The 26,982-nt window shown below is 40.3% G+C and overlaps 1 protein-coding gene across 1 annotated transcript; it reads right to left on the bottom strand.

Annotated features, from left to right (window-relative positions):
• Positions 1-6,262: 6,262 nt before the first annotated feature.
• LOC147435852 (uncharacterized) lies at positions 6,263-6,946 on the bottom strand. Its single transcript, XM_086487797.1, has one exon. The coding sequence runs from the start codon at positions 6,944-6,946 to the stop codon at positions 6,263-6,265; it is 684 nt and encodes a 227-aa protein (XP_086343923.1).
• Positions 6,947-26,982: the final 20,036 nt, after the last annotated feature.

The raw sequence follows: 26,982 nt of genomic DNA, 5'->3' as shown, positions 1-26,982 counted from the left end.
ACACCTGCTTCTTTCATGATAGCCTCGATCATGAAACACACCTGGGCACCACCATCCACATATGCTTGCACTTCCGTCTTCTTTCCCAACATAGCTTCAACTATTGACACCATATCCACTGGGTGACCAACCCTCAAAGATGACACCATGCTTTGACGCTTTTCCTTCTTGGAAGGGAGCCGCGTACTCACACACTTGGTCCACTGCCTCCTCAATTTCGCATTCAAAGCCACCAACTGACCAAAAGATATATTTGCCTTTTGATTTCGTATGTCGTCGACAATATCATAGTCTTCAACACCTTGGCCAAGGAGGTAGTCCTTTGGACCAATTTTCCTTCTTTGCTGCCTCTTGCTACTTTCTGGTTTGTCTTCTACCTTAGCATTTCCTTTCCTTGCTCTTGTTTCCCTCTCTTCTTCTGTCTCTTTCTCCCTATCATGCCTAGCTCTCTTATTGACCAAAACATCCACATCTTGATGCTCAAGGGTAATGATGTTAATAGCCCTACCTACTCCATTTGCAGGCAATGGTTGCAGTTGTTGTTGCGGCGGTGGTGCTTCTAGTGCCCGTTCTTGATGATTCTCTTCTATTCTTCCTCGACCACGTCCATATAGGGGGTATATCCCTCCTCTCTCTCTTGGTGGTTCAAGACAATCAGGGGCTTAGTGACCCTCTTCATCACAATTGTAGCATCTTCCTTGTAGCTTTCGTCCCCTGCCTCTCCCAGTTGGCCGCTCCTCTCTTTGGTTTCTATTCATTATGTTAATTCTTAATTCTTGCAACTGACCGGAAAGATCATGTAGAACCCAGGCCGTAACAGGATCTGGACCTTGAACAACTCGCTCCACTCTATCATCCGTTGTCACAAGGACCATTGGTTGCACCACAACTGGCTCACTATGTGTCAGGCCTTGCTTCCACCTTCTCTTGATCTTCTTGCTCTTGGCCTCGGAAATTTTCACAGCTCTTTCAAATGTAGCAGGCGCCTCTTGATCGACCTTCTCCCTTACACTTGGATGGAGACAATCCATAAACTGACGTACTTTAAAGAAATCCCCTGGAGGTACTTGGAATGCCGCCTCTAATTGAACCCAAAGTCCTTTGAAGTGTTGCAAAAACTCTTTAAAGCTAGCATGAACATCTTGCTGCAAACCTCTCAATTTTGTTGTCGCTTCTGTTGCGGTTAGTTTCTTTCCAAACCTCTCAAAAATTTCTAACTTCACCTGCTCCCATGTTTGCTTTTTTTCTTCCTCTAAACCTTCAAACCACTCCCGAGCTTCTCCTTTGAGCGCAAGAGGAAATAAATGAATCTTGGCTTCGTCATTCACAATGTGCATACCAAGCGTATGCCACTCGAAGTTCGCAATCCAATCCTTCACATCCTTCTTCCCTGTAAACACTGGCCGACTATACGCCATCCCTTTGAAGTTGCTTCTCCCTTGCGTGAGTAATTCCACAAAATTTGAAGTCTTGCACCTCAACCAAACCACCACTTTTATTCAATGAAGCTCAAACTTCACAGCAAAACTGCTTCACCTGGGTGCACAACCGGCAAATTTCCGCTCCTCAGCAGGATCGCCAAAGGATGATGGAGCAAAAGATGTCGTGCGCACACTCACACACCCAGACAACTCAACACAACACAAGGAATTTACTTGAATTCCTCACCTCACTCACTACCACTCAAAAGCTCCCTAAAATATCTACCCACAAGCTCAATTCAAACTCCAAACGCCTCGACCTACAAGCCCTTGCCTGCCCAGAGACACTACAAGGTGAGTCGAGGTGATCAACACTTGAAATCACGCTTGATGGTGACCAAAATATACAAGAAAAACCATCAAAAAACAAAAAATCCAGACACAAAAGGCCACTCTCAAACCATTGCAAAATATTCACCAAACTCCACTCTGTTGGACTCTTTGGAGTAGCGCCAACCCTAATGGCACCGATACAGGGTCACATAGTCTTGCAGAAAGCCGCACCTTCTTCCCTCAATTCCTTGCACAAACACATCCATGGAAACCTCAGAACTTCCATAGACTCTCCCAAGTGCAAAATTGAAGAGAGAAATCTCTCATTCACTCCTCCATACACTCGAAAACAGGACGGGAACGCAACGGGACTTCACTAGACCACCTGTAGGAACTCTGGTTACTCCCACACACATAGGGGTGAAAGTGTTGATATTCCTCTTCCAAAGTCCTCCCTCAGCCTGGACCATCATGGCACCGTGAGTGATGTGGAAATTTGAAGCCATTTCACACCTTTCTTGACCATTTTTTGACCTTTTTTGGCCCAGTTTTGGCCAATTTTGACCCCTAGCGGGCATTTTTCGCAGGAAAAACCCCAAACGGACTTCAAAATTCACCAAATTTTGCACGCTTGATCCTCGATAACCAAATCACATTTCCACATCCCCACATTCCATTTTTGACCACTTCTAGGGATATGCACGTATCATTGGAGATCAGGCACCGTAAATAGACAGTTACTGCATGTCCCAAACTTCTTGAGCGGGATGAGAGTACCCATACTTGTCACTTGAATTATTTACATTCTAAAAAGCTCAAAAAAATTCTATAGAACCAAAATAATCCACCTAAAACCATATCCAAGGCCCCGATACCCTATACGGGCATGTACATGTGTCCGACTGCTAGCGTGCGAACCTGACTATTTAATGTGTACACGTTGCATCTTTTTTTGAACTTGAAACAACTTTGAAAAGCTCCCAAATGCAAGTTTTTACATATTTATGTACATATGACCATGCATATAAACACTACTTTGTACACGCCAAAAGCGGTCTATCATCATTGCCCACCCTCTAGGTAGAGCATTTATGCTCAACCAAGAGACTATTTGCATCTCGAACTACATCCCTTGCAAAATATTTCTTCAATCTATAACCATTTATTCTATAGCGCAAACGTTCACCAAACAATTTTTCCAACTCATAGGTGCCATTAGGAAATACATGCTTCACTCTGTATGGACCCAACCATTTGTCCCTCAACTTCTTTTGAAAAGTAAAATCCAAGTGAGAATCATACTTCATCACCAAATATCCTTCTTTGATCTCTGTCTCTGGCAGCCTCTTATTCATTTTCTCCATCCTTGTCTCTATGCTCACCTTGCATTCTGCACAAGAGCTTCATGGCATCCAACTCATAGGTGCCATTAGGAAATACATGCTTCACTCTGTATGGACCCAACCATTTGTCCCTCAACTTCTTTTGAAAAGTAAAATCCAAGCGAGAATCATACTTCATCACCAAATCTCCTTCTTTGATCTCTTTCTCTAGCAGCCTCTTATTCATTTTCTCCATCCTTGTCTCTATGCTCACCTTGCATTCTACACAAGAACTTCAGGGCATCCAACTGCACTTGTATGAGCATAAGAGCTTCCTTTCCATAAACAAGTTCATATGGTGTAAACTGTGTTGACACTCTATACGCAGTTCTATAAGCCCACAAACACTTTTCCAAGTCCAAGTCCCACTCTTTAGGATTCTCTTTAGCATACTTTGATAGCATCTTCACAATTTGACCATTGGAGTTCTCAACCAACCCATTGCATTGTGGGTAGTAAGGAGAAGAATGCCTATGCTGAATTTTTAATTTCTCCATGAGAGCAGCAACAATTTTTCCCCTAAATCCTGGTCCACGATCAGAAATAATAACCATTGGAGCTCCAAACTTGCAACACACCTGTTCATTTAAAAAAGAGGCCACTCTTCCTGCTGTTACATCTTTTACTGCTTTTGCCTCCATCCATTTTTTCAAATAGTCCACAGCCACAAGGATATACCTTTTACCATTGTTGGTCCTTGGCGTTGGACCTACAGCATCTACTCCCCATTTTGCAAATGCATCAAAAGACATTATAGCTTTCTGAGGCTCAGCCAAAAGCTTCTGATTTGCAAACACTTGGCATTCATGGCATGACTTGCACCAAAAATAAGCATCTCTCATCATAGAGGGCCAACAGTAACCTGCTCCCAAAACACGAAAGACAACCTGATCCTTGCCTTGATGGCCTGTTTCAAAATCAAGCCTATCTCTTCTTTGTACGGCACTTTTCTCAAAATGCTATCCTTGCCATAAAGCATGAGATCCTCACCTACCAATGTGTAGTTTCTTGCTTTTGCAACTATTCTCTTACGCCGAACCTTTGACATGCCCTCTCGACATTGCCCTTTACCAAGAAATACTTCTACATCTTGCAATGATTCCCTTCCTACATACAAGGCTTCCTTGACCTTTAAAGGAGCTACCAAGGCATCCAACTTGTCCCTAGCCAACTAATCAGCTTCTTTATTCTGTTCACGAGGAACATGCTTAAACTGTATCTTCTCAAACTCATGCAAAAGCTTCTTGATGCCATAGAACCACTTCTTCAAATTTTCTTTCTTAACATTCCAAAAACCAAGCAATTGATTCATGACTAGCAATGCATCCCCTTTTGCAATGACCCTCTTCAGTCCAAACTCAACACACCGCTTCAACCCAAGGAAAAGTGTGAGGTGTTCGGCCTCATTGTTACTTTCAGCTTCGTCAAGATCGTAAGCTCTAGAAAAGATTACATCACCTTTTGGGTTCTTAATGACTAACCCACCACTTTCCTTTTGAATAAATTTCCTGTATGCACCATCAAACATCATTGTATACGCATCTGTAATATCTACTTCCTCTTCATGATCATCCTTGTCAACCCTTGGGTAAGATGGAAGCTCCCCCGCCTTATGTACGACTATGTCTGACAAGTGAGCTTTAACAGAATGATCCGCTTTAAACTCCAACTCATACTCTTGAAGCTCCAAAGTGCACTTTGAATGCGCTTGCTAGGCTTCAAATGTTGTACTACATCCGGCCCAGTTTTGGCCTAGTTTTGGCCAATTTTGACCCCTGGTGGGCATTTTTCGCTAGAAAAACCCCAAACGGACTCCAAAATTCACCAAATTTTGCATGCTTGATCCTCGATACCGAAATCATATTTCCACATCCCCACATTCCATTTTTGACCACTTCTAAGGCGATGCATATATCACCGCAGATCAGGCACCGTAAATAGATAGTTACCGCATGTCCCAAACTTCTTAAGCGGGATGAGAGTACCCATACTTGTCACTTGAATTATTTACATTCTAAAAAGCTCGAACACATTCTATAGAACCAAAATAAGCCACCTAAAACCATATCCAAGGCCCCGATACCCTATACGGGCATGTACATGTGTCCGATTGCTAGCACGCGAACCTGACTATTCACAATTACTATTCACAATGTGTACACGTTGCATCTTTTTTCGAACTTGAAACCACTTTGCAAAGCTCCCAAATTCAATTATTTACATAGTTTTATACACTCCCTTTTGTTTTCCACGACATGTGAGCTGATATGTCAAAAATTGGCCAATTCGGACCCAATTCGACCAATTTTTGAGCCATTTTGACCTATTTTTGCCTATAAAAAGCCAACTTCGATGGGGATTAAGACAAACGGTTACCAACAATCACCAAATTTGTCATGGTGATTCCTCAAATCATTTCAAAGCACTACATTTCAAAATACATCACCATGCATACACGATGCACGTGATCTGGATAAAATATGCAAGAATATAGAAGAGCTGCATGGGTGACTACATAGATCACATTTTAGCACATGAGAGAGAATTCTCTATACTTAAACTTGTTTTATTGAGACTCAAAAGCATATCTACATCATGTACAAGGAATTTTAAAAAACCATGATGCCATAAGCAATGATCCAATCCCTCTAGGGGATATGTACATAACGGTGACCTTGGACGAGCACGCTTGAGTATGTACATGGCATATACACATGTGACTTCTTTCAGCAAGTTGGAAAAAAATCCATTAAAAATTTAGGCGTTTTCTTACTTTCATAAAAAATATCGTCAGAACTTGGCAACCCCCTAGTCTACTAGATCATTAATGATCAGCAAATCCAGGGCAAACAAAGAGCACATATCATCCCAAGAAGTTACCTTTGCATGTAAAGTGACATTCAAGTTGTCATGCTCTTGAAGAATTATATCATATTTTACACGTGTTATCATTCTTGGCACAAAGTTTTTGAGCATGTATCCATTAACTCTAGATGAGTGTACGGTTCCATCCAAATCAGCAAGCTAATAAGTGTCATTCTTGTACTTCTTTGCTACCATGAATCGACCCTCTCATTTAATTTGAAACTAATTTTGAAAGGTGTTATCCAATTTACTATTGTATTGCTAAACTATTTCACCCTCCTCTATCTCTTTGTCCTTCACAATTTCATTGGACCTTCTTTGTTGACTATGTTGATTCTTCTCATAGTGCTCAAAAGCAAGAGTACGATCAAGCTGTAAACACTGTAAATGAAAAAGTCTCTCTTCAAGAATGTCTGTTGCCTCCTCATTCATCTTCATGAGCATCTTGATAGAAGGAATCTCAACTTCAAAGGGAAACAACGCTTCCTTTCCAAAGACCAACAAGTGAAATGGAGAAAATCTTGTTCTTGATTTCACAGATGTTATATAAGCCCACAAAGGACACGAAAGTTCAAGATCCCACATTTCAGTATGATTGTGAGTCACTTTGGTAAGTATCTTCATAAACTCTCGATTGAATCTATCATTCATTCCATTACATTGTGGATAATAAAGAGTGGTGTACTTTTGTGGTACCTTCAACTTCTCACATAAATAGTCAATCAGCTCTCCATGAAATCCCGGACCATTATCATAGAGAGATTCCAATGGTACACCAAACTTACAACATATATCGTGATGCACATATTTTCCAACATCCTTGCTAGTGATCTTCTTTATTGCCTTCTTCTCTGCCCATCTTGACAAATAGTCAACTACAATAAGAATATAACATTTTCCTTTTCCACTCCTCATAGGAAATGGCCCTATTGCATCAAGGTCCATTTCTCAAACACATCATAAGATAACATAATGTTGCAAAATTTAGCTTTGAGTACTCTCTTACCCATATGTTGGCATGGTAAACATGATTTACACCAATGATGGACATCCTTTTGTATGCTTGGCCACACATACCCTTCTTGCAAGATCTTTTGTAAAGTTACTTTCATTGCAACGTGTCCACCACAAGATCCCTCATGGTTCTCTTCCAAAAGTCTACAAATCTCTTCCTTTTACAAGGTACACGACGTAGCACCAGATCATTCTCTTTTATGAAAATAACATCACCATGAATAACATATTTTCCTGCTTTTCTCATGAACACATACTTCTTTAATGCTAGAATGTCTTGTGGTAGAAGATATGTTTGGAAAATATCTTCTTCTTTTAACAAGGTTTCTCTTCCATGATACATAGCCTCATCAGCTTTAACGATAAACACTCCAGTAATCATTTCCTGTGCAGCATTATTAGCTTCTTCATTTTGAGACCTATCAACATGCATGGTGCTCCAATCCTCAAATTGTTTCACTAATTGCTTCACTTGCAGAAAAGGCCCTTCAATTTTGGATTTTTGTTTTCACACACTCCCAAAACTTGCTTAACCACTAGCAAAGCATCACCCCTTATTTGTAAATGATAGATTCCAAGTTGTAAACACATATGTAAACCACTTTGAAGAGCAATGTATTCAGTCTCATTGTTGCTTTTTGCATCAAGATTTAGGACTTGCTTTCTAATCGAAACTCCTTTGGGATCATAAATTACAATGCCTCCAGATGCTGCATCATGACTTCTTCTATATGAGCTATCAAAATACATAAAGCATGCATTTTCAAGTTGTATTCTCACTCTTTCTTGCTTCATGGCTTCCTCTTTGATCAAAAGTGGAGTCTCTTTATACGTAAGAAGATATTTTCAAGTAGCTCTAGTGCTTAGGCTTGACCATAAATGACATTTGAAACTCTTGAAGCTCAATTATCCATTTCATCACCCCTGTCTTCAACATGCTTGAGTTCTAATTGAGGAAGTAGAGAATAACTTGTAAAGAAGGTAAAAGGCCGTGGTAGTAGATCACATTAGGAAATTTTTGAGGTCATTTGGAGGGCCTTCTAAGAAAAACAGAATTTTGAATTTCTCTCTCTAGAAAATAGGTGTGGTAAAAGCAATTGTAAACTTGGAATAACCATTCAAAAAGTGCACTTACAAGTAGATTCTTGCCACAGTGTCATAACGGCCATGACGATTGAAGAATAAATCGTTTTCAGTTGCATTTAATGAACATCCTAGAATTGGAGGGAGTTTCTTGTTCGTGGAATGTATGACTAAAGGAAATAGGACGTATCCTTCCAAACCTGCTCTCTCCTTACTCTATCACTGTTTGTGCGCTGATCTCAAAGAAATCCTCCCTTTCTTGCATTGTTGCATACATGGCTTCTTCTTCCACCCCCACAAATGTCCTCCTTAAAAGACCCTTCTATCATCTACACATTGACCTGGATCCCCAATATATGCCACTGTGTAAGCGAGGCAAAACTAACATCAAAGTGACATCGATGTTGACAGAGAGACTCAGAGCAGAGGGAGCAAAACACCTAGATATTTGGACAAAAGGCTCACTCTATCCATTGAATCCCATGACCAATGCTTTCCCTCCATTTTCAAATCCCACTAACTTATTGACCCTTGCAGGTAATGGAGAGAATGGATTGCTTGGCTATTGTAAAGCTCTAAACAACAAATCAGAAACTTATAAAGACATGGTGAAGCACCAAGCAAATGAGATTCGAAGACTTTTGAACATGCATTATGAGGACCAAAAGACTGTAATGCAACACACACAAGAATCAAAGGTCTTGCGAACAAAGGTACGGTCATTACAAAACAAAGACACAATGTTAGGCACTCGTGTGCGAAAGAAGAAACTACGGAATCTTGAAACGTTGAAGGTAGGCTCTGGCGGCCTTAACAAAAGAATCCAAGCATTGAGGTGAGCATTGTAAACTGTCTAATTAATTTAAACTAATCTAAGTTTCTGCTTATGTTAGTTATGCTTTGTTTGTAGAGATTCTGTCTATCCAGACAAAAAAAACATAGACCCAAAGGCCAATGTAGGAAAGCAGTTAAAGCCATTGATAATTAGTGGTCTTGCAAAGGATATAATGCATGACAAAAAGTTTAAGGTTTAGCAACAGGATGTCGTTGATAGATTCATTGAAAAGAATGCAGTGCTTGCCAAGCAAATACATGGTACATTGGACTCCCTTGGCGATAGTGAAAGAGGTTACTCAGTTATTCAACAGTCTATCTCTTCCATGTTTGTGAAGAAGGGAATAAAGTCTAAGCTTTTCCAAACACTACAGAGAGACTCCAGCTCAATAATGAATAGACCGACTTCATTGGATGTCCATTTCATATTCAAGATATTTATAGCTCACAAGGAACTACTGTCACTTATGATGAGTACAACAATATCTTCATGGACCTGACTTTGTTGCAAACTAGAATGGTAGAGTTCTATAATATCACATTCGAAGAGACAGGTGGCGTTCTACATTTTGTTTTGAAGCTAGATGAGTGTGAGATTCTTAAAGAGAAGAAGCCAGAGCGAGTTACAATCACATTAATGAATAGGGATCTTTACAAATGTCCCACTGATGACCCTTCATACTCTATTGTTCAATCAAAAACAAACATATGGTGGCTTGGTGCATTTCAGGTAATCCAGTTATTTCCAATTTTGCAGCTCTAGCAAGCCCTCGATTGTACCTAAACTTTAGATTTATTTTTTGTATCTCAAAAGGATTAATCTTGAAAGTAAAGAAAGAAGACCATGACATTTTATTTTGGGTGTTCCTTTAAACTCCTATTCCAGATATCATTGATAGGCAAATGAATCAAGGAGAGGTAGTGGCTGTACATGGGAGAGGAGACTTTTCAAGTTCAATGGCATCTTGCAGGTGATCTCAAAACACTGAAGTGTATGTATAATTGTGGATTGGGTGCCATGGAAAAGTCTCCATGCTTGTATTGCATGGAGCCTGCAAAGGTGATGGACCCAAAGTGGTGGCGAAAGGCTCCTACTCGTCACAATCAAGACTCCAATTTTCGACTAGTTCTAGACATACCACTTGCTAATGTCCATATTTATACAATGCATGGTCTTTGCTAAATTGTAGAGAAGTTGGTATATATGTACATTGGGTTTGCTTGGAAAATAAAAAAGTCAGCTGAACGACAAGTCGCTCTAGAGGCTTTGGAACTAGTTTTGTCAGATATTGGTCTACATGGGGGTAATGTGAAAATCCAGCGGGACGAAAAAAGGTCAACCAATGAGAAAGATGTACCCTGCAAGCCATCCATAGGCGGGGTCAATGCACGTCGTTTTCTATCTAAAACTCAAGGTATGAAAAATGTGAAGCTAACAAAGCGAGGGAGGGTATATCACTCTACCTACATTAGCAAAGTTGAGTATATGCATTAGAAAAAACTTCATTTAGCAGTGAAAGACCAAGAGCCAACAACTTGCAATGCAAAGGGTGACGTGTGGCGTTCCATTGACACGTTATTTCAAATGTAGGACAATGATGATTGGTCGCATGATAATCTCAGCAAGTTTAAACAGAACCTCCAACTACTAGAAAAATCCTTGAAGACAGCATGGACTGACACTCAAATCACTCATTACATGGTAATTTCAAAGCACCTTAAATAGTCTTAGTACTAAGTTTGTGTTTAAATTTCTAAATAAATTTCTTGTTTTGCAGCACATTATTTTTAATCATTTTTCATACTTCATCCAAAAGAATGGGAATCCAGGTATATGGAACACCCAGGGCCTGGAGAAATCTCATTACATGGCTAGAAATGCCTACTTTAGACACACATAGCATGGAGACTCTCAAAATAATGCAAACAGCCTGAAGGAGTTATTTCAGTGGTTTCGTAGAATCATTTATCGCATGCAGAAAAGGCAAGTATTGGCCTCTTCAGCAATCGTACAGGCAATCAAACATTTGCAACTTCAGAAAAGAAAGCGAGTAGACGCATTCAACAACTCAAGTGCTCTTGAAAGTCAAATGAGGTGGAGGGAGACAATGCAATATGCCAATCATCGGTGGAACAAGAGAATTAGAGTTTAGATGATCGGATGTACCAAAAATGCCTGCATAATTAAATTCAATATGTACCACAACTATTTCAACCTTTTGATGATTTGCAAATATCATTTGGAACCTTGTCCTTGTATCTGATCATTAAATGTTTGCCATACTCTAAGAGTTCAATAGGGTTTTCTTTCCCTAGAGATAATGCCTGTCGATGAGGATAACTTTGTCAGCATTTTTTGGTAGCATTGGACCACTTTAGAAGCGAGATAATGTCTTGAAAGAATAGGTTGCAGTATTCCCCTCTTGTGACATTCCTTTGTGGAAGATTAGGATGGGTGCCTCGCATAAACTAGGAAGATATTTTCCTAGAGCTGCATCCCAACCACAGAACTGTTTTCTTTGACGACGAAGAAAGTCATCCTTTTCAGCAATCCATGACTGTAAACAAAAGGTGTTTCTGTATGTGTGTGAGAAAGAGAGAGACAGAGATGGGGAGGGGGGGCAAGGATTTTATACCATGAAACTCTCATCTTGCAAAAAGAGCTCATCCTTCCATAGGTTGACTGATCTGGTTGACTCCTGGGCTGGTCGCTTAAACCAATTCTAGAGATTATTTTGAATAGTTTGAAATGTGGCTTCATCAGGAAGGATTTCTTTATACTTTTCTACCTTTTCAAAGCAGAGTTTAAGGCAGTCCAGTGGGTTACTGGAGATCTCCATTGCCTCATCATCACTACTGTCATCTGAAACAAATCCATTCCTCTCCTCCTGATACTTGTACATAGTGGCCAGTGCAAAGTTCTCCCGCAAACAAAAAAGACTTTGTATATCATGAAGTAAAATGTATGACCTATCTCCAAATTTAAACTCTGGCACTTCTGGTAGCATTATGGTGGCTTGCCGCTCATTGAAACGTGACACATCTAGAGGTAGCTTGATATGTGAGGTTTTCGCTGAGAGAAGATTGCTTCGTTCCACCTGTTTTGCTTCTTCTTCAAGATACATGGACTTCTCTATCTCCGTCACTTCAATATATTCCTCATCTTTTTTCTCTTTTTCATATGCTGGTAAATCTTGTTCCTCCATGACCTCCTTAGGATCTTTCATAAGACTTGTAAATAATCCATTTAAAAATATTAGAAATCCAAAGGATTCTTGAACCAGCTTGCACTCCCGTTCATGTAAGTTGCACCAATGGGGTCTGTACATAAGAGACAACTGATTATACTTCTTGTAAGATTGTCTTTTAGGATCACAGTCTTTTAAAATGAACTACCACCATTTCACCAACATTAACCCTCCCCTCTTGAGTGTGAAGCTCAAACTTCTCTCATTCCAGCTTCAAGTGTTTACTCTGTTCAGCTATAGACACATCAAGATTAAATGGAGCATTAAAAATGCAAGAGACCAAGTCAAACTTATCACCATCCCCAAACGAAACTGCAAAATCTAAAAGCCTTTCATCAATCACTGTAGGGTCTTCATAAATAACTGCCTCTTTTTCTTTGGGATTGTTGCAACACATTGGGCACTCTGCACAGTAGGTGCTGAAAATTCCACATCTCTCTTAAGTGAGTTCAATAGAGTAAATTTTGGAGTACAAGGGGACTCCATATCGACGGATGGATTAGTATCAGGCTCCTCCAAACTCATGGCAAGATCCTCAAAACTCATGGCGGGCTATGCACCAGATTTATCAATGTGGTTCTGTGAAGTCTACATTCCTCTTCATTGAAGTTTTTAACAGTTCCGGCATTCTTCTCGGAACGTTTTCTTGGCCAACGATGCACTCGGGATCTATTTTTTTTGCCTCTTCTTCCTATGAGTTCGTAATCCTGCCATTTATTTCATAATGAGAAATATAAGTTTCTTCAAACATAAATAACAAGAATAACACCACATAATCATACAAGTATTGAACAAACAATAGGTAGGTATCTCACAATTATTTCCAACTAATCATTTACACAATAACACAAGATGATTAGCATGTGTGCATCCTTTGATAGAACGCAAAATAGCTTTATAGTTGTGAAGAGCAAAAGCCAATCAAGTGGATCACGACGTGCGGAACACATAAACAAAACTCCACAATACTACTGGCGCGCCGTGATCCACTTGATTGGCTTTGATACTAAGTAATAGCTACCAAAACATCAAAAAAATTTATACTCAAAAAAAAAGCCTTTGTACAATTTCACTGAGTGGATCACGGCGCGCAAGGTACATAAACAAACCTTCAAAACACTACTGGCGTGTCGTGATCCAATTTTGGTTGGTGAAATGTTAAATGGTCTTTTACATTTTGAAGCAAAATTCCTAGACACAACTAGACTATGGACCAAATGAAAGTGAAGAGATTGCCTTTACCTTTGCCAGGACTAGACATTGCTCTTGGAGTAGAGATTCAAGGACTGGGAATGTTGTTGGTGGTCTTCATGCTTTTGATTAATGTACCTTCTAGGAGGCAGAGGCCTTTTTAACTCTCTCTCTCTCTCTCTCTCTCTCTCTCTCTCTCTCTCTCTCTCTCTCTCTCTCTCTCTCTCTCTCTCTCTCTCTCTCTCTCTCTCTCTCTCTCCCCCCCCTTTTCATACAATAATAGACTTTACAGTTAGCATTAGATATTGCTCTTGGAGTAGAGATTCAAGGACTGGGAATGTTGTTGGTGGTCTTCGCGCTTTTGATTAATGCACCTTCTAGGAGGCAGAGGCCTTTCTAACTCGCTCTCTCTCGCTCTCTCTCTCTCTCTCTCTCTCTCTCTCTCCCCTTTTCATACAATAATAGACTTTACCGTTAGCGTTTTTAACGAAGCACGCCGACATGAAATAAATGGCTGGTACGACCACAATAAATAGTTTTTTACAACCGAAAAATACGTGTACTATTTATGGTAACAAATGCACACTTGGATTCATGATGTGAGAGAGAGAGATAGATAGAAATAGAGAGAGAGAGATAGAGAGAGAGAGAGAGAGAGAGAGAGAGAGAGAGAGAGAGAGAGAGAGACCTAACCTCCGAGACGACCTTTGCAACCAAGGTGCAAAGCTCCTTCAAGCGTTTTCAATCAACTCAAAACAGCACATAGAGGAATCCACCTCGGTACTCATTTCAAACCACTTCTATCCACCAAGAGAAGTATTTCCAGAGAGTTTGTTGATGTAGAGAGAGAGAGAGAGAGAGAGAGAGAGAGAGAGAGAGAGAGAGAGAGAGAGAGAGAGAGAGAGGAGAGAGAGAGAGAGAGAAAGATAGAGTTTATGAGTGTTTGTTGGGTTTGAAAGAGGAACACACACACACACACACACACACAGAGTGAGAGGAAGTGTTTTTTGAAGGAGTACGAGCGGAAGTGCGACGCGAGAGAGAGTGCGAGAAGAAGAGCACGACGACATGGTGAACTCGCTCTACTATAATGTGTAGAGCATAGTGAGTTCTTATTAGGTTTTTACAAAAGAATATTTTTACATACCTGGCGGCCCGCCCACTTACCTGGGCGACCACATTGGGCTTTATACCCCAACAACCTCCCACTTAAAGTCCAATGTGGTACTTTAAGTGTGAGAGAAGCTACTATACAAGCTAATATACAAGAGATGTAGAGAAGTGATGTACTACCCTACACCTAACTGCTTGCGAAAATGCGCAAAGCTCTCTGAGGGAAGTCCTTTTGTAAGTAGATCAGCAGGATTTTATGTGGTGTGAACTTTGACAAGCTGAAGTTGCTTATCCTTGAGCATTTCCCTGATGAAATGATACTTCACATCCACATGCTTTGTCTTTGAGTGATAAACTGGATTGCGAGCCAATTGTATAGCACTTTGACTATCACAATATAACACAGGTATCTCTTCTTTGATTCCCAAATCTGTTACTAGTCGATTAAGCCAAATTGATTCTTTGCATGCCTCTGATGCTGCAACATATTCAACCTCTGTAGTAGACTGAGTAACACAATCTTGTAATCTAGAACGCCATGATACTGCTCCACTAGCCAATGTAAAGACATACCCTGACGTAGACCTTCGGTTGTCTAAGTCACCTGCATAATCTGAGTCTGTAAAACCCTTTACACTTAGCTCCTAACTCCCATAGCATATACGCATACTCTTTGTAGCTTTCAGGTATCTCAATATTCATTTCACTGCCTCCCAATGTTTCTTGCCTGGGTTTGACATGTATCGATTTACTACTCCCACTGCAAATGCAATGTCTGGGCGAGTAGCAATCATTGCATACATCAAACTACCCACTGCAGACGCATATGGAATCTTATCCATTTCAGCCTATTCTTCCTCAGACACAGGACAATCTTGTTTGCTAAGTTTCACATATGGTGGCAATGGAACACTCAGTGCCTTTCCCTTCTCCATATTGAAACGTTGCAAAACCTTGTCAATATACTCTGTTTGAGATAACCAAATCAACTTCTTTGATCTGTCTCTCTCAATGCGCATACCAAGTATATGACTTGCCTCACCCATGTCTTTCATGTCAAACGATTTTGCCATCTTTGACTTCAAAGCTGAAATTTCTTCCAAGTGCTTGCCAGCAATCAACATGTCATCCACATACAAAATAAGGATCAGCCAACTACCATCCTTAGCCTTCTTTGTATATAGACAGTGATCGAACTCACTACGTTTGTAGCCTTGAGAAAGCATAAACTTGTGGAATTTATGGTACCATGCCCTCGGTGATTGTTTTAAGCCATAAAGACTCTTTAACAACTGGCATACCCAATCTTCCTTGCCTTTCTCAACAAACCCTTCTGGCTGCTGCATGTAAATTTCCACATCTAAATCACCATTCAAGAACGCTGTCTTGACATCCATTTGGTGCAACACCAAATCTAATATGGCAACCAATGCAAGAAAGCATCTCAATGTAGTCATCTTGACCACCGGAGAGAAGACTTCATCAAATTCAATGCCTTGTTCTTGCTTAAAGCCCTTGGGAACAAGCCTTGCTTTGTACTTTGGCTGACTATCATGAGCGGTGATCTTATACCTGTAAACCCATTTACAAGGTAGAGCCTTTTTTCCCTGTGGTAATTTAACTAGCTTCCATGTCTTGTTTTTATGCAGAGCTGACATCTCTGACTGCATGGCCAATTGCCAATTCCCGGAGTCCTTCATTTGTACTGCTTCCTTGTAACATGAAGGCTCATTGCAATCAGTCAACATGACATAGTTCATAGATGGAACAAACCTATCAGGAGGTCGCGTGACACATCCAGATCTATGCACAATAGGTGGCTCAGGCTCAGCCACAACCTGTGGTTCCACTCTATCCTACCCTTGCTCCTCTTGAGCCCTGACATTTTGTCTTGCACGTGCAGGTCCATCTTCTTGGAAGACAACTCTTGTAATCTCCTCAACCCTCTCTGGTTTAGAATGATATTTGGATTCATTAAAGTGAACATCATTGCTGCGGACAAACTTTCTGGATTTGGGATCCCAAAGTCTGTACCCCATCTCACTAGAATTACCATAGCCTAGAAAGATGCACTTTCTACTCTTTGGCTCAAGTTTGTTCCTAAATTCCTTTGGACCGTGAGTATATGCCTCACAGCCAAAGACTCTGAGATGCTTGTATGAGGGCATTTTGCCTGACCATACCATCTTTGGCACTGAATCCTTCTGCAAAACCTTGCTAGAAGATCTATTTACAAGATGAACAGCTGTTGATACAGCTTCAGCCCAAAACCCATTTGGCAGCTGTGCATTAGACAACATACTTTTGACCTTCTCTTGTATGGTCCTATTCATCCTCTCAGCAACACCATTTTGAGGAGGATTGTAAGGAGCAGTAAGTTCACGTTTTATACCTTTTGACTCACAAAAGTCTTGAAAGGCCTTTGAAACATACTCTCCACCATTGTCAGTGCGTAAGCATTTAAGCTTCTTGCCACTCTGATTCTCCACAAGTGTCACAAACGTTTTGAAAACACTAAACGCTTCATCCTTGTGCTTGAGAAAGTAAACCCATACTTTCCTCGAGTAATCATCTATAAATGTCATAAAGTAAGAAGCTCCCCCTAGAGATAGGTTAGGCATAGGTCCACACAAATCACTATGAACAAGTGCCAACTGTGTATCTCTTCTACTGCTTCTATGCTTATGTGGCTGCTGTGTTTGCTTACCATACAGACAATGTTCATAGAATTCAAAATCATTAAATGAAAATCCAGGCAAATAACCAGAACGAGACAAGATGTCCATTCCTTTCTTGGACATATGTCCTAACTGGCTATGCCACAAAGAAACGTTCGGCTGCTCGGTTACATTGATTACATTTTTAGAGACATTTGATACATAAATCATGTAAAGTCCTCCAAACTTTACTCCATGTGCTACTGTCATAGAACCCTTGGATATCTTCCACATTTTCTGTCCAAAAGTGGTGACGTAGCCAACATCATCAAGTAAATCTGTGCTGATCAAGCTCTTTGTAATTGCGGGAACATGTCTCACATTCTTCAGCGTGAAAGAAGAGCCATTCTGAAACGTCAATTGAACATCTCCAACACCTAAGATCTCACATGTCTTCCCATTGCCTAGCCGAACATGATCTTTAGTGGTCACATAAGAGGTAAACCACTCCTTGTTTGGAGACACATGAAGTGATGCCCCTGAGTCTATAATCCAATCACTCAGTGCATTTCCATCAGATGCTGTAAGAAGAGCTGAGTCCATTGTATTCTTCAAGAAGTAGATGTCTCCTGACACTAGACTGTCATCCTCTGCAACAGTGTTTGTCACATTTATTTCTTGAATATTCACTGAGGACCTGTTCTTCTCACCATGGTCTTCAGCTTTCTAAAAAAAGGACCAATTTGTTTTCCACCTTATTGGTATTAATGAAAAAATGGGGACCGGTAAAATTTTTGTAGTTTGTGTCAAAACTTGTCAGAGTTTCTTTTTTATGTTCTTCTTCCCAAGATGTATCCAATGATATACAACATGATAAGTGATTTCTTTTGGGACTTTGATAAATTGCATTGCAAAGATACTGTCAAGGAAAACTAATATTATACGCCATCCCTTGCTTTCAGACTCAATAAGACTAGCGACAATTCCAGCTCAGTAGTAGATCTGATGTTGAGAGAAACATTGACCTATTCTAAAAAGCAAGGCATCATTCAATCGGACTAAGGACAACTCCAACCCAATATTAGAGCTGATGCCCAGAGCACACTTAACTAGCCTAAAAAGCAGGGCATCATTCAATGAGACTAATGACAACTCTAGCCCAATAGTAGAGTTGATGTCAAAAACACTAAACTAGTCTAAAAAGCAAGGCATCAATCAGTGAAACTAACGACAACTCTAGTCCAATAGTAGAGCTGATGCCAAAAGTAGCACACTGCACTAGCCTAAAAAGCAGGGCATCATTCAATGAAACTAACAATAACTCCATCCCAATAGTAGATCCGATGCCAAAAGCAACACTGAACTAGCCTAAAATGCAAAGCATCATTCAATGACACTAACAAATAATCTAGTTTAATAGTAGAGCTGATGCCAAAAGCAACACAGAACTAGCCTAAAAGCATGTATATATAGATCACACACAAGACATAGAAAGAAGTATATTAGCTTATAGGGTAAAAGCATGCTAAAATGACATGCTTTTTGTGCTAGTTAGCATTTTAAAAAACAACTTGTACGCACGATAATATTTTTACAAATAATATCAAAATTTATTGGAGTTTGTACATTTGAATTCCTTGTCTTAGGAGCTTTCTTTTGATAAATCAAACGTCATAGATCTTAGGGATCTAGCTCGTGTTATTGTACTAGTTAGCATATGTCAAAATTGTGCTAGCTAGCACTGTCCAGGATAGCAAAAAGCATGTCACGCTAACATGTTTTCAACCTTTACAATGACACTCCCATTCCAATAATAGAATTGATGCCAATGACAAGACTAATAGAAATATCCATAACTCAAATGTAGCCAACCATGTTCAACAACAACACTTCGGTCCAAAGTAGAATCGATTTCAAAGTGAAAATAGTGTTCATGTTGTAATACAAAGTAATTTCACCAATTTGCATGATGACACTGCCGATCCTCGATGCTGGAAAAAATTGATTAACTACTTACAATCCGTGAGTGAGTGCTGGTCTAGCATTTCACAACAACACTTATGGTACAACCATAAGACCAATGTCGACATGAAAGGCAAGATTGACAGACCTTAAAAATTAGAAAAAAATTATAAAAACATTAGAGCAAAAATTTGTACCGAGTTAATCACACCAAAAATACATGAAATTAAGGTAAGGATTATATCATTAATTTTTATCTAGCTTGTGAGGGCTTGGGAAAGCTTGATTGAGCTTAGGATAGCTTGGCAATTCTGAAGGCTGGAAAGCTTGGGAATTCTGAGGAGAAAGCCCCCCCCCAAGACTCCGTTATATAGACCCAAGGGGGACATCAAGCTAAGTATCGGGCCCATCGAGATGTGCAAGTATTCTGCAGTGGCCTGACAGGCTATTTGCTTGTAACGATAGGAAAATCCAACCGACCTACCAGGTTCCCTTTAGGTCACATCGTCATTTTTTGTGAATGTGAAGAGTTGTGAATTGATAATTTTGGTAATGAATGGCGTGATAATAAAATAACCGTGACTACATGGATTTGAAATCCTTGGAACTTTCACAACAACAACACTTCCAATCCAGCAATAGGACCGATGTTGACATGAAAGGCAAGATTGGCACACTTTAAAAATTATAACAAACATATAAAAAACATTAATCATACCATAAAATACATAAAATTTAGGTACTGTACTGTTAATTTGTATTTGTCTTGGGAGGGCTTGGGGAAATCTGGGAGAGCTTCGTAGAGATTGAGAATTCACAAAGCTTGGAAATTGTGAGGAGGAGGGGTCCCCCTTATCTAGTACCGAGGGGGCCCGTCGGGCAGAGCATTGGGCTGGTTAGATGTGCTGCTTGGCGAGCTGCTTGAGTAGCCCAACAAGGATCAATGGGCTAGGCTATTGTACCGACGGGAAAAACTAACCGGCTCGCTAGGTTCCCTTCATGTCACATTGTCATTTTTTGTGTATGTAAATAGTTGGGAATTGAGAATTTTGATAATTGACAATGTGATCACCAAAAAAACCCGTGACTACATGAATATGAAACCCTTCGCGATGAAGGTATTCTTGTGGAAAGTGATGTGGAGGGATCTGCTGACAAGCATGAAGATTTTGGCGATAGGTATTAGCTTAGATAGGTGTTTGGGGTGCAAAGTGAGGACCTCCCCCACTTGTTCAAGGAGTGTCTACTATTAGTGGCCTTGTAGGGAGGCTATGCAAATGGGTTCAAAGAACATGTAAAATAGGGTTATACAAGAAAGGTTTGTTTTTTTAAGGGAGGGTGATGAACAGTCAACTATTGTTAATTTCTGTGCAAATTTTTTTAGCATGAATGGAAGGCCAGAAATCATTAGGTGTTTAAAAATGACCTATCTATAGCAAGATTTACGGAGAGTATTCAAGAAATTAGGGAAAAGAATCTTGTCCTTGGAAAAAGGAGGAACTTGGACGAGTGAAATCGGGCCACTTCCTATACTGCAAGGAGTAAGTAATAATGGTTTTTGGCTAATTTTGGGCTCACCCATTGTAATATTTGGAGTGATCCAGAGATACCTCAAGGCTCATTAGGAGCTTGAGGCTACTTTGTATAGCTCTTGATTTTAATACATTTACCCCCTCACCATTGTGAGTTTGGCAAAAAAAAAGATGTCTTTTATCTTTTTTTTTGTGGCAAAACTCTTAAACTTTAGTATATTATATTAGCAACCCAAAAGAATATCAGATACAAGTCATGCTCATGACAAACCATGACGTTGAGGCGGTCCGGGGCGGGCAACAAGAAGAGTGGCCTCTAAGCACTCTTCTAGGCTCCCGTGCTGCTCAATTGGGTTGGGGTTGGAAAAAAACAACAAACACACACACAAACCCACAACCTAACCCTACACAAATTTGGGGCACCACCTAGTTTTGGATGCGAACTAGGATGTGTAGAGAGAGAGAGAGAGAGAGAGAGAGAGAGAGAGAGAGAGAGAGAGAGAGAGATAGTGCTCGGGCTGCTTTGAAATGTATCGGCAGTGATCAAGCAAAAACAATTATATATGTAAGAAAGAGAGAGAAGGGGGAGGGGGTGCTTGTCGCATTAATACCTTCTTACAAATCTGTCATGACCAATCAAACTGAGATTAGTATTTGTTCAACATAGATTGAGTAAATTACACCACAAAACATCACAAGAAAATCCACCCCAATCACTGTCTTAAGGCCAGGGAAGTCCTCTCCACCCTATCGCCCTCTTACAGTATGTGGGATTTATGGCTAAATAGATGACAACACCCAGAGACAAGCTATCAAGAACTTTAAAAAACACCAAGAAACTTACACATCATTGTTGTCCATTACTTCACATTGGAAGAGAGACAAAGTATCCAAGCTTAGTCCAAATCCACCCTCCGTGATTCAACAAATGTTGGGCTTACACTAGTAGGAGAAATGATAGATTTCCTACTCTCAATTGAATGATCACTCTCTCTTACAATGGCATAGAGTTCCCTTGCTAATCACCCCTAATACAACACATGCATATACATAAGACAATAAGCTTCCACTCAAGAGCTCCTTCTAGAGAGGTTGAGCTTGGCTTCTCAAGCTATAGCATAGTGCTCTTGCTTATGGCTCCCCCCTTTTTGTGCTAGCTACACCCTCCTTTTATAGCAGAGGGCTTGGGTTACTCCTATAACCATGGTTGGGTTAGATTTTCAGCACTTATCTATTTCTTTTGCTTGGAATTATCAAGAAGTTGGTGGGGATAAATGAAGAAGAGAGAGAGGAGAGAAGTGGAGGTGATAGGACTTTTCATAGTAGGTTAGTGTTAGTAAAGTAGTAGAGTTAGTTTTTTTATTGATTTACAAATGGAATTGGATATTTACAATGGGAGTATCTATGTAGGATACAAATAAGGAAGAAAAAACTCTTAATAGGTAAGAAAATATGGATTTCTTACAATGTTGATGCTCCAAGTGTCTTGAGTAGGGTCAATTTTGACGCTTGTTGACGGTCCACTAGCTTTGACGGTACGTTTTTTCTCCACTCTTGACCTTCCTTGGAAGCCAAGGTAAGTGAATATGCATGGGTAATCAATCACCATGATGTTGTCTTTCAAGAGAAGAGGCTGAATTTTGTGGTTTTTTGATAGATATGGGTAATATGGATGAGGAAAAATGAGACGAGGTGGCCCATTTTGGAATGGAAGTGTGTGTAGGAGACATGAGTTCACCATGGTTTCTCTTATTCTTCAAGGTTGAGAAGAAGGTGAGTAGGGTGCAGAGAGGAGTGGTGAGAGAGGTAGGGATGATGAGTGGAGAAGTGTGTGTGAAAGAGGAAACTAATAAAGTGGAAGAGGGAGTGTGGCAGCATGGCATGGGCAAACTGGGGTCCACCAATAAAATCATAGCTCACAGCTCGTAGCTCAAAAAAATATGAAAAACTTGAGGAAAAATTTCAGACTACGAGCTACAACTTTTGTTTGTATCACCTTTTCAAATTTGGAGAGCACGTGACCTTTAAAAATTCAGCAAAACCGACTGTTTTTTTCCACTGCACAAAGTCCTTGTGGGGTCCTTCTTTGGATGATTCTTTTGAATGCCTCCAAGAGTGAGCCCTCCATAGTGCATGCATACATGCCACATACCCTTGACCTTATTTGGTAGGTCTATAATTGAAGATATTGTTGAGATCATGATATAAATGAATAGTACAACTAAGGAAATCAAATATTTAGGGGTCTAAAAAAATATGTACATGTCAAATATAAATAATATAGGTGGAAAAAATATAAAGGGGTCAAAACAATTCTCTCTCATTATAAGTCTACCATAAAAAGATGAATATTTTTGGTGTTCTAATTTATGAGAGTAATAGAGAATAGATGTAGGAAGGAAAAAAATCACAATAGTGAAAAAAAAATACACATAAATAAAACTAGTTTTTTTGGATTTTGTTGGGATGGAGTTACAACAAAAATAAAAGGAGCTTGCATGAAATTATTTCTTTATGGAATAAAGAGTATGGTAGAAAAATTGTGGTAGTGGTGAGTCAATGTACATAGCGTAAATAACACACACCTAAGTATAAATATTTAAATAAATACCAAACTAATTATGAAAAATCCTTATATTTAGGCCCTATATACAATGAAATATTTACACACAAAGAGGCCATAATATATATTTTTTTAAAAAATTTTTAGCTCAACTAGCCCAGTGACTAGCTAATTGAGGGTTTTTAAGAAAATATGGGCAAAGTCTCCTAACTCACACATGCCTATGTACAGTGAAATGGTAGGGATAACCAAAATGTTTGAGTGATTTGATAGGGTGAGGTAGCTTACTATGGCAATTATGAAAAGCCGAAAAACAACTATCAACATATTCCAGTAACCACTCGTATATCGGGTATTAGGGGGGCCACCCCATGGCAATGGTTCCGGTCTTGTCTGGCCCAACAGCAGATCCTTACCTACACACATCCAAAAATATTGCAGTCACCACCTTGTCCCACACTTCACAGTTTCTCCTTTTCCCAATGGCAATGATCGCTACCTTGCTTTCTTGAATAATCTCGATAAACCTTGCTACTTCAATGTGGTTCTCAAATAGTCAACCATTTCCTGGCCTTCTATACGTGTTTAAGGTAAAAGAACCTCACAATTTGTGTACTGATGAGAAGCAGTTAGCTCCTAATCACCTTCCCCCCAGAAAAAGATCGCTTTTGTAGAACCAAATCTTCCATGTCTTTTGAATCCACTTGCAAATATTCCCTACTAGGCTTCATATCCGCGCACAATCCTTGAACAAATGGGGTAGGTTATCACTTGTGCAGATCTGCGTTGTGGGCATCTATCCGGCCCAATACCTCTAGCTAGAACCTTCACCCCACTTGTCAAGGCCCCCCATAGCACTTTCCAAATAAATACCTTCATCCTAAGTGGCCATCTTGGACACCGTATGTTATTAACAATTGTCACCCATCTTGCCTCTGGCCATTACTTGCCCCATTGTTTGTTCAAGGAGGAGAACCAATCCCGTGAATCCATGAGGGTGTTGTACGCCTCTCTGGTGTGTGGTTTATGGAAATGTCTATCAATAGGCCACCACCAAGCTTTCCAATCAAATCTAAATTTGTGGAATGGAAGGTAGCAGCATATCAATGGTTTTAAAACTCTATTTACCAGCAATATCTCTATCCCATTGACCATGAACTTGGAAGCTAGTTGGTCCTATCCTTTCCAGTGGTTGATACTAAAGTCCCAAACTGGCTCAGTCGATGAAGTCCTTTGTTTTTTATCTTTGTGGTTACCTCCCTCCAAGAAGGGTTCAATAAGATGCTTCTCACCTTAGAAAACCAAGGGGACTAGTGAGACATCAAGTTGTGGAAGTCACTACCGCTTTGTTGCACTTTCTGGCATCTTGGCAGTTAAGCCCCCAAGCTTTAGGTTAGGACCATTGAGGGGCAAGTAACTTGTCGTGTAGATCTAGCCCTTTCCATTGGCCACCTTGCGAGTACAGTTTAGCATTGTCCATCATGGCCTTAGTCATCAGAGCCCAGGCTTGCTCTTGCTTTGGGATTGTAGTTGCCAGCTTGGCACACTAGGATTTCACGTTAGTAGTAGGGTTTAGAATGTCAAGACCGCCTTGCCCCACCGGCCTCGCTATGGCCTCCCAGCTTACCCATTGCCAAGGAAGTGACTCTTTATTGTTTTTTTTCTAGAGGAACTCCTTCCAGTTGCATTTGGCTATCTTGAATAGCGGGCCATTGAATGCTAAGCATGGGAGCATAAACAAGTTGATCATTTACAATCTACTCCCAAAACGGAGGAGTACATAATCCCACCTTTGTAACTTGCTCCTTATCTTATCCAACACCCATGAGAATATTTTCTAGTGGGATATATCCAACCCCAAAGGGGCTTCGAGGTGTCTAAACACCTTCCCTTTGGACAAAATCTCCCCGGACCACAATGTCGGATCGAGCGAGTCATCTTCTGATAGGGAGATCAATCTTGATTTTTCAGTATTTCACTTCGACCCTCACACAATATCATACAATTGCACATTTTGTAGAGCCTTCTTGATCGCCTGCAAACAAGCTTTGAGAAAGAGTAATGAATCATTTTGCAAACACCTTCACCATAAGTTGGTCATTATTGGAAGGGATAGCCCTTCAATATCCCCTCTTGCAACACTGCCTTCTAGCATTTTCATCAAGGATAGAGATCCAATGGCAAACAAGAGGGGAGCTAGTTGGCAACCTTACTTGATAGATTTTTCTACCTCAAAAGCCCCCACAATCCGCTAATTAAATAGTATCTTAGATTGACTGCCAACACCCAAAGTGCTAACCAATCGACACATCCTCTGTCCAAAGCTTAGTGAATTCTACAACTCTTTGATAAAAGACCATGTGATCCTATCATATGCTTTATCTAAATCCAATGAAGTAATATATACTTTTGCTTAGTGCAAGATGCAAACTCTATGCCGATCATTGCTGCCAAAATGTTGTTGTAGATAGACCTTCCTTCAATAAAACCATGCTAGTGGGGGGTAATTACCTTGTTAAGAAGAGGAGCAAGCATGAGAGAAATAGTTTTGGTGATTATCTTATAGACCACTGGCATCATTGTTATTGGGCGCTAGTGCTTTAGCTATGAGCAATAGACTTGTTTAGAAATTTGTTTGATTAGGCCTCTTTTGACGATCAAGTCTAGCGCACCATTGACCAGAGCTTGATTAGCCATTTGCGTAATTGGGGACTTTAACTCCTCCCAAAATTCTACAAAGAATTTGGTAGTCATGTCGTCCCACCATGGAGACTTCTCTTTCCCCAAAGCTTGCAATGTGTGAGTGCATTCCTCCTCAGAGAATGCGTTCTCTAATATGTTGGCGTCATACTGTGAGATCGTTTTTTTTATAACGCTTTTCAAGAGAACAGCTCTGGCCCCATCCACTTTCAGGTAATTAGCCTCAGGTTGGCCAATAATCTGTTTTAAGTGGTTAAGCATCATATGAGCCATTTCATTTGGGTCCCTACTCTCCTTCCTTTCCCCGACGGATAAAGAGTGAACTATGCATCAATTTCTCTTCACTTTGAGGACCCTAAAAAAGTGAGATTGATTAGCCTCCTCTGACTAGAGGAAAGTCTCTTTAGACAAAATTTTGGCATTCTTCGCCTCCTTGAGCTGATGATCCATCAAGTCGCCTTTTGCTTCAAGCCACCTTTTGTGCTCGGCTTCCGAAGCCAACCCTTCTTGTTTTTTGGTGGTTACCAGCTCTACTTCATCTGGAATTTTCTTAACAAGCTCCTCGTGCTGTTTCTTACTTCTAGGACCCTCCGTCTTGATTGCTTTTTGTAAAGCCTTGGTGAAAATATCCCAGGTCTTAGGGATTACTAGATCCACATCTTTACAGAGTTTCCCAATAGCTTTCATTACTAGGCTTTTGAATAGAGGGTCTATGAACAGGTGAGCCCCTATTGTTAATAGCTTCTTTGAGCCTTGAGGGCAGTGACCTTCTATCCTGGTTTGTTGGAATTTCACGCTTAACAGTAGGTGATCTGATCGGCATTGTGACATTACCACCTTCAAATTAAGAAATGGCAGCAACCACAGTCAGCTTGATGGGAACAAAAGCATCTATCCAGACGAGATGCCGTGTCAGCATATTGCAGGCTGGTATACATGAATCCGGGTGTGCTATTCCACTGACCCAGCTCTTACAAGTCCATTAATGCCCACTTCTCACACAATCTTCTCCTTCTAGGTCTCTCTGAACTCGTAAGCATGCTCAAGGAACATATTTAATCCTTTCTCTTCTCCACCATATTGA

The sequence above is a fragment of the Adiantum capillus-veneris genome, chromosome 18 (genome assembly GCF_014529385.1).
Source record: "Adiantum capillus-veneris isolate H3 chromosome 18, ASM1452938v2, whole genome shotgun sequence".
In the NCBI taxonomy this organism is placed as follows: Eukaryota; Viridiplantae; Streptophyta; class Polypodiopsida; order Polypodiales; family Pteridaceae; genus Adiantum; species Adiantum capillus-veneris.
The sequence above is the reverse complement of the archived record's forward strand: the minus strand, read 5'-3'. Positions and strand labels throughout refer to the sequence as shown.